The sequence below is a fragment of the Gossypium hirsutum genome, chromosome A10 (assembly GCF_007990345.1).
Source record: "Gossypium hirsutum isolate 1008001.06 chromosome A10, Gossypium_hirsutum_v2.1, whole genome shotgun sequence".
Taxonomy (NCBI): Eukaryota; Viridiplantae; Streptophyta; class Magnoliopsida; order Malvales; family Malvaceae; genus Gossypium; species Gossypium hirsutum.
In genome coordinates this window covers 101388297-101397779 of record NC_053433.1, presented here as the reverse complement: position 1 = coordinate 101397779, position 9483 = coordinate 101388297, and the positions used below count along the sequence as shown (strand labels likewise).

The 9483-nt window shown below is 35.5% G+C and overlaps 1 protein-coding gene across 1 annotated transcript; it reads right to left on the bottom strand.

The window, feature by feature from the left end:
• Positions 1-4490: 4490 nt before the first annotated feature.
• On the bottom strand, positions 4491-6722 carry LOC107896597 (GDSL esterase/lipase At4g16230). The gene is made up of 5 exons (XM_016821796.2): positions 6390-6722; positions 6174-6304; positions 5633-5878; positions 5294-5549; positions 4491-5199 (listed from the first exon to the last, which is right to left on the bottom strand). Exons 1-5 carry the CDS (start codon positions 6640-6642, stop codon positions 4976-4978), a joined length of 1110 nt encoding a protein of 369 aa, XP_016677285.1. The 5' UTR covers positions 6643-6722; the 3' UTR covers positions 4491-4975.
• Positions 6723-9483: the final 2761 nt, after the last annotated feature.

Here is a 9483-nt window from a genome sequence, read left to right as displayed (position 1 = left end):
CCATGTACGGACATTATGAGTTTCTTATGATGCCATTTGGTTTGACTAATGCACCTGCAGTATTTATGGATTTTATGAACAAAATATTCAGGCCGTATTTAGATAGAATCGTTGTTGTATTTATTGATGATATTCTGATCTATTTACGAGATAAGATAGAGTATGCCCAACATTTGAGAATTGTTTTGCAAACTTTACGCTAAAAACAACTGTTTGCCAAGTTTAGCAGATGTGAGTTCTGGCTTCGAGAAGTCAAATTTTTGGGACATGTTGTATCGGCCGATGACATTCAAGCTGATCCGAGCAAAATTTTAGCTGTGGTAGATTAGAAACCTCTGAGAAATGTGTTTGAGGTCAGAAGTTTTCTGGGTTAGTCAGATATTATAGAAGATTCATCAAGGGATTCTCGATGATTACTACACCATTGATGAGATTGTTGCAAAAAGATGTTAAGCTCGAATGGTCTTAAAAATGTTAGCAAAGCTTTAATCAATTGAAAGCATTGTTCACTGAGGCACCTGTGTTAGTTTAGCCAGAGTCCAGTAAAGAATTTGTGGTTTATAATGATGCTTCATTGAATGGTTTGGGCTGTATTTTGATGCAAGAGGGAAAAGTGATAGTGTATGCTTCTAAACAGTTGAAACCATACGAAAAGAATTATTCGGCGTATGACTTAGAGCTTGCAGTGATTGTTTTTGCCTTGAAATTTGACAACACCATTTGTTCGGGAAAAAATGTCATATTTTCACATATCATAAAAGTTTGAATTATTTGATGTCATAAAAAGATTTGAATTTGAGACAACACAGATGGCTCGAGTTATTGAAAGATTACGACTTGATTATTGACTATCATCCGAGAAAAGCTAATGTTGTTATGGATGCTTTAAATAGAAAGTCTCTGTTTGCTTTACGAGCATTGAATACATGATTGATATTGATTGGTGAAGGGTCGATTTTAGCTGAATTAAAAGCTAGACCGACATTTTTTCAACAGATTTGTGAAGCTCAGAAATGCAATAATGTTTTGATAGCTAAACGAAAACAGATTGAGACGATACCTGATTTAGATTTTCATGTTGGTTCTGATGATAGTTTGTATTTCAAAGGTAGAATTTGTGTGCTGAGAAATTCTGATCTTGTTCAGAAGATTTTACAGGAAGCTCACAGTAGTAGCTTATCTATTCATCCCGGTAGATATAAAATGTACGGTGATTTGAAACAGATGCACTGGTGGCCTGGTATGATATGAGAGATTTCTAAGTTCGTAACGAGATGTTTAGTTTGTCAACAAGTTAAAGCGAAGAATTGGGTACATTCTAGTTTATTACAGTCGTTGATGATTCCAAAGTGGAAATAGGAATCTGTCACGATGGATTTTGTATCAGGATTGTCTCTGTCACCAAGAAAGAAAGATGTTGTATGGGTTATTGTTGATCATTTGACGAAGTCCGTGCATTTCATTCCAATACGTATGGATTTTTCACTCGAGAGATTTCCAGAGTTGTATATTGTTGAAATCATTAGATTGCACAGTGTGCCAGTTTCTATTATTTCCGATAGAGATCCGCGGTTTGCGTCTCGATTTTGAAATAAGTTACATGAGGCTCTAAGTACTCGACTGAGTGGTAATCAAACCAATTGAAGTGGTAATGTATATTTATGGGTTTGGTTTTGTTGAAATTATGAATAATTTTAAAGGATAAAATGGTACAAGAGTAAATAAGGTTAAATTAATTAAAACCAAATTCAATTCATCTTTTCCAAATTTGCTTCCACCGAAATTTGAAGGATAAAAAAAGCCATAGCTAGGGTTGGAGTTTCGACAACTTCTATAGCTAGCATGTAAGTGTTATTTTGTCCCATTTTTAATGATTTTTATGTTTTTGGGATCGTTGTAGTTTAATCTAGCTAGCCCGGGGATTAATTTGTAAAACTATTAAATAGCTCACAAAGGAGCACACACAGAGACATATAACAATGAGCTCACATAATGAGCTTACTGGAAACACTTGTAAAGATTTCACACAAAAGCTCGTGAAAACACAACTTATAAAACAATATGTTAAAACGTTTCTTAAAAACACAAGCTCACTTAGGAGCTAGCATAAAACATATATTTAAAACACAACCTAAAAAGTGTTTTGAAAACAAGTCTCAGAACTGAAAAATAGGGTTTTGTCAAAAACTTACTTTTGGAACTTAGTTTAAAAACAAAGTTCTTGAAAACCAACATAGTTCGCACACAAGGTACAAACATTAAACATTCATACTGGAAAACATGATAGTTATCATACTTACGACAATCCAGATCACTTGCCAAAAATTGAGAATTAAACAAGCTTGGCTTTGCCTTTATCCTTGCTTGTAGATTGTCCAACAGGTTCGCAATATAAACAAACACATAGATTACTAAACAGACAGAACTTACAGAATTCACACATGTAAGAGAACTTGGACAATCAACCTTAACAAGACAGAGGCTTACCCTAGGTGCTATGAACTTAATTCAGAATAAAGACTTGATGGCATGATATTCGATAAGAGAGTTCTCATGGAATAAGGGTCGTATTTATAGACCTAAGTGTCCTAGAAATCTTTGGATACCCTACTTGACTTAGGAAAGACATTACTTGCATGTAAAGTATTCCTAGATACACTATATCTTTATTTCCTAATTTTAAGTCTGATTTTATCTTTGACTGGTGAACTCTTAGTTCGTAACTCAACTGCCGAACACCAGTTCACCAAATAGATTGGTATACTCTTAGTTCGCAACTTATTTGGTGAACCTTAACTTTCCAAACAAATTGGCGAACCCTCTTGTAATGAATTTGGCGAACTCCTTACGGTGTCTTTTGATGTATACTACTTCATCGAAACACTGGCAAACTCCTTGCTAATACTTTTTTGGCGAACTCCCCCTCTGGTAAACTCCATAATTCGCCGAAGTACTGGCGAACCTTCACTTGTTAGGCCAAAACTTTTAGGTCTGATTTTGGGATGTTACACTCCATTCTCGTCTCCTTCCCCTACCACTGCTCTCCCATCCCTCTACTTCTTTCCTACCATCTCTCTCCCTTTTTTCGATTCTCTCCCTCTCCCCCATCGTTCCTCCCCTAATCCGACCCTCCCCTTCTCTGTTATCGCCCTTTTCCCTTTACTAACCCACCCACCCTTCAAGCCCCTTGATTTTTTCTCCCAAAACCATGGATCCTATTCTCCCCAACCAAAAATCTCAATCTAAACCTCCAAGAAAAATCCCATCAAAGACCCATTTTTGAAAAATGAGTAGTGGAGTAGTTTCAGCAAGCAAAAGCCTAGCTTGTGGTAGCCACAATTGCCTTTGCTCCATTCCTCTTCTCACACCACTATTAGTAAGCTTCTCTCTTTTTTCTCATCATCTTCTTTTTTTTCTTATCAAAATGGCAGCTTAAAAAAATTTGACAGAAAAAACAATGGAAGAAGAGACATTTACAACCGCGCAGGTAAATAAAAACCCATTCTAAAAACTAAAAAAAAGGTCTTTCTTTCACATGAAAATTTGAAAAATCATAGCTTTCTTCAAATTTTGAGTAATAAGGTAAAGTTAATCCTTTTATTCTTTGAGACAAAATAGAGTGTTTGATCTTAACATAGTTAAAGGATTTTTTCAGGTTCCTTAGACATTCTTTTATTCTCTAATTCAATTCAAATAGATTGTTGAGAAAGTAAAGCAAATAGGGTTCAGTCTCAAGAGATTTACTTTTATTTTAGCTTTTACTATTTTGGATTCAATGAGAAAATCCACTTGGGAGACATACTTTGATATTTATAAGAAATGTAGTTGGTCTAAGGAAGAGATTTTAGATGGTTTTAAGAATCATCCATCGGTAATGGCAGTTTTTGAGTGTAGAATTAAAACATTGATGGAGTTCTTTGTGAATGTAATGGGATTCAAGGCTTCATTTGTTGCTAAGCAACCCTATTTTCCAGGATTGAGCATGGAGAAAAGACTATAAATGATTACAAAGTAGAGAGAAAGGGACTGCAAATGATTGTTGATTTAGGAGAGGGTTAGCAAAAAGAAAGGGGCGGTGGGAGAGAAGGACAGGGTTGAAGTAGAGGAAAGGACGATGGGGGAGAGGGTGAGGGTCGAAGTAGGGGGAAGGATGATGAGGGAGACAGAGAGGATCAAAGTAGGGGGAAAGACGATGGAGGAGAGGGAGAAAATCGGAGTAGGGGGATGATGGGAAAGAGGGAGAGGGTCGAAGTAGAAGGAGTGAGAGTAGGGAAGAGGGAGAGAATCGAAGTAGGGGGATGGATGGTGAGGAATATTAAGAGGGATAGGAAAGCGGTGGTAAGGGGAGGGAGATGAAAGGGGATGGGGAGAGAAGGATGAAAAATGGCAGCTTTGTTACGTATGTAATAGGAAATGGTTAGTGGTGACTGATTTGTTATTTTTTAAAAGTTTAGTGACTAAGTTGAAAGTTGAGTGACTATTTTGTCATTGAGATCAAACATGAGTGACTGTTGGTGTACTTTACATTTTTTTTAACAAAGTTGAATATGACTTTGTTAATACATATCCTATATCTGAGTTTTTAGCATACATAGATTAATCAGTACGGTACCTGCCAAGAATGCTGATTGTTGACATATTTATAGAGTGATCTATAGCATAAACGATTCATAATCCTATAAAATTTTATGCTAGTTTAATCAATTAAGATTTGGCAATGAAATAATACTAGCTAGTTTCACCAACCATTCATTGGCTTTTCATGCATGTTCTTCCAAGGAGCTCATTGTAGTAAAATTTCTCATTAACCACAAGCCCTTGAAGCCTATAATGATACGCTATCAAGACTTGGCAAGATGGAAGAATTTTATATATGTCTTCCAATCCTCGTCATATTTAGCTCATAATTGATCATTAATTCCAAGGGAATCACTTGACAATTATCGTGTAATATGTGCTATCAGTTCAATTTTTCTCATACATTAGCAAGTTGCCGAATGTTAATAGGAAAAACATCATTAGAGTCGCCATCCAGGAGACGTTTCGCTATTATGACATTGGCTGCATCAGAAGGATGGAATGGGTCCCAGAAAACGTACTTGGATCTATCTGGACAAACTTTGGATGACGGACCACATGGGATCAAGCCACCGAAGCTACCGGCGATATAGCAGCATGCAAAGCTTCCGCTGTCGAAACCTGTAGAACACGAAATATAGCTAAACCATTTCAGAACATATGGTTAATGCAATTGCTTGAAAAGTGGGTGAAAAGAATTTTACAGCATTGGTACCATAGGCTCTATAATTTTGTATCATATCGTCTACAATGCGGTAAACATCAGCATACACAAAAATTGAACCCTTAAAGCTTGTGGTGAGCTCTTTAGTAAGACTCCTCAACTCAGTATTAAATAGCTGAGCCAGCTGATTTGGACGACTAGCACAGCTAGTTCCAGCTGTTGGATTTAGGTCTCTCTCATATGGTATACATCCAATGGGGCCTACATTTACCACAATAATCTTTCTAGCACTCGAAGTGTAAAGTCTCTGAAAAAAAAAAAAAACAAAGCTGAATTTCTGTGGAAACTATGATTGATATAAGAAAGAGAGTTGAGTAGAAAATCTATTACAGTAAGCTGTAGCTTGAATCTTGCAATCATGGAGGCCACAAACACTTGTGGAGGGACTAATTTTTGCTCCTCAGCTGAGACAATGGGTGTAAAGTAGTTATTGATGAAATCATTGGATCCCATCGTAACCGAGAAAAGAGAGCTTTGAAGCAGCTCTAGAGTTGCAGAAACACCAATGGTGGAGATTATATCTTGCCTCGTATTTTCAAAATTGTCCAACTGTGCATCAAAGTTGATTCGACCACCCTATCATTGCATGCATATTTATATTATTGCTTATTACTAAGTGAAAATAATGGATCTTTGGACATTAAAAAGAGCCATAAGATAATTTAATCTCAAACAAGTTGAAACCAGTTCCTGCATTTGAAGTTCAGAATTAGACTTTTTTACGTCAAATTTTTATTTTGGTCGCTAAAATTTGAGATTTACTTTTCCTATTTTAATTTTGTTTGATTCTCCTGCTTTCAGAATATTATAAATAACCGGAAAAGAATCCTACTTTTATTAACATTTGAACACCATGTAAAAGAAGCCTTACAAAGATGTTTCCAGTGTGGTTGAGAATCCCACCTCCCCCAGAAGCATAATTGATACCTTGAAGAACCACTGGTCCTCTAGCTGTGGGGGCTAAGTAAGGCGGAGTGAAACCTGGAAGACCCAATTCCTGACCTGCAATCATTTCCATTAAACTTATAATCAATTGCCTCTTTAACCAGATTTATAATCATGAAATGCAGAAGCTTTATCAACTTGCCTATGATGTCCACGATTGTTCTACCATTGGTGAACCGACCGGTCGGACCTCCAAAATCGATCCCATTTGGGACGAAGTTAGCCTTTGATAATGATGCAATGTAATTGTTGTTTCCTGCATCAACCAAGGAATCTCCAAACACAAAGTTGGCTGGAATAACATCCGTAGCAAAACAAATTTTTAGTAACACTTTGACTGTCACTATTTGGAACACGGTCCTAACTATCATTTGTCTATTTGAAAGCTCACTCATAATGAAATCAAGTACAAGAATGCACCCAAAAGAAAACAGTGCTAGGACGGTCCTGTAGGATAACCTTAGATCATTGATTAAACCTTAAATTTTGAAGGGGACAGAGCACTAAATTTATAGATGAGCATGTGGTCTGCAACGAGTAACAGGTGAGTAAATGCTAACATTAAATGAACTGCCACTTCTCAATACAAAATCCCGTGAGAAGCCAGAAAAAAGACAAAGTAAACACTATTGTAGTGTCGTAAAACGTTCCAGTATTTGTTAAAAATAGAAGTTTGAGCTGTGAAAGAAACTGAGCTAAATGTACTGGGCTCTTTTTTCATGGAATTTAAAACCAAAAATTTATGTGAGCCATTGGGGTTTTTTACAAATATGGTATAAAAAAATTATTATATATGAAAATAAGTTGTCAGATAAATTATTTACGAAAATAAGTTACTTTTTTTTAGTTGCGCCTACCTGACAGGCACGACATATTATTTTATTAATAAATTTTTTTCTAATATTTTATTATTATTATATTTTAAAAAAATTTCAGGTTAAAAACGGGTCACCCGTGACCCGTAGGCGCCACATGTGGTGCCTGATGCAAGGGCGCCACACCCTGCAAACCTCATTGACCGTGCAGTGAAGCAGTGAAGAAAGAAAAAAGAAAATAATTTAGTAATTTTTTATAATTATTTTAAAATTAGATTGTTAGTAATTTAGAATTATTTGATAACTTTTTGTGTTTGTAATTATTTTAAAATTAATTTATTAATAATTTAAGATTATATATTCTAAATTATTTTGTTTAGTTTAATAATGTTAAATTTATTTTGTTAAATATTTTGCTATAAATAATTTGTAACTATAAAGAAAATAATTTAGAATTTTTTAGAAGTCAAGAGACTAAAAAATTGAAAGTAAAAGAGATTGAGAATAAAAATTAGAAAAGACGGACGAAATTGAATGGAAAAAGATGATATTTGTGAAAGTAGTATTAGAGTTTGAGGGCAATAAAATTTGTAAATGTTGGTGCAATAAAATTAATTTCTAAAATGGTATTTTTAATAGTGTATTATTGTATTGCGATTTTTTTGATAATGTATTTTAAAAAAATATTTTTATAGCTATTTTATTAGTAATTTATGATTAGTTTATATAGTGGTTTTATTGGTTTTTTACCTATTTGGTATAAAAAATTTATTATATACGAGAATAGGTTTTAATAAAATACGGGTTGAGCCTCCTGAGAAGGCACCACATGTCGCGCCTACCTGACAAGCTCAACATGTCACGCCTGTCAGGTAGGGGCAACATGTGGTGCCTCCTCGTTAGGCGCAACCCATTTCCCCTATATATACCCCCTCCCCGGGAAAGCATGAGCAAAAAAACTAATAAAAAAATTAGTAAAAGTAAAAAGAGAGAAAGAAAGAGGGAAGAAAGGAAAATAAGAAGAAAAACAAGGTATTTTAATTTATTTATTTTTAAATAGAATGTAGTAATTTGTTAGAAATTTTATTATTTAATGTTATTTTGTTAGATAAATAATTTTGTTTGTTAGGTTCTGAATGAAAAATTTTGCATCAAAAATTTTGAAAATTGTGAGAATTTTGAACTTTTTTTAACAGATCTAGTATTGAAGATGGAGAACAAATTTTTCGTATGCATTTATTTCGATGGCGAAATTTTGACAACAAGCGTCGGATGTATATTTGAATGCCGCAAACAAGTTGCAATGAGATTTAATAGAAATATCACGTTTGATGATATGAACGAAAAAAATTAGTGAAAATTTTTTATAGACGTTGTGGGAGAAGGATCTTGAAAATTTTCTACAAGTTTCCAGTTTCGATGGATCCCATAAAATTCATCGAAATGGAACTTGTAGACGATGAAGATGTGGAGACAATGGTTGCTCTTTATTGCCATAGCAACCAAAATGCACCGATTCACTTATTTGCTGAGTTAGCTATTGTGGAGTCAACAGAAGATCCAACTCCATTAGGTGAAGAAGCTGGACCTCAAGAGCCGTGTATGGTGGTTCCGATATCATACGTTGGTAGTCGATATTGACATTGATCTTAATGCTACACCCGAGACTGATGTGGGTGGTGATGATGTATACCGAAGTAGTGATCCTTTTGATTATGAAGTCGATATTGATAGTGATCTCGACGTGGATGATGTCCCAGATGATATTGACGATGAAGGCGTGAACGAGGATGGAAACATTAATGCATCTTTAGTCGGGAACCAGATCCGTCGTATTGTGATACACAATAATCCTGGGGCACACATGTCTCGGATAGACCCCGATGCGGCGCATGCAGCCGAGTTCCCGGAGTACCCTAAGATACTACCTACTCACCAGATGGCCATATATTCTGATCCTGAGGAGTTGTTCGTGGGCCAGAGATTCAAAAGTAAGGAAGAGTGCGTATTTGCCATTAAGCGGTATAGTATGAATATATCAGTAGACTACAAAGTCGTCAAGTCTAAACCGACATTATATATTAGAGAGTGTTGGAAGTTGGCAGAAGGCTGCAATTGGCAGATACAAGCTGCATTTATCCAGAAGTCTAAGATGTGGGAGATACAAAAATTTGTTGGGCCTCACACATGTACTTCAACACTAATGACAGAAGATCATCGAAAACTTTATTCGAAAACTATTTGTACATGCATCATGCCAATGGTTGAAGACATGCCGACCATTAAAGTTTCGGTATTAATTGCCGAAATGCAGGCACGATTCCAGTATCGAGTATCATATCGAAAGGTATGGATAGCTAAACAGATGGCAATGGAGCATTTGTACGAAAATTTTGATGCATTGTACAATGAGTTGCAGTG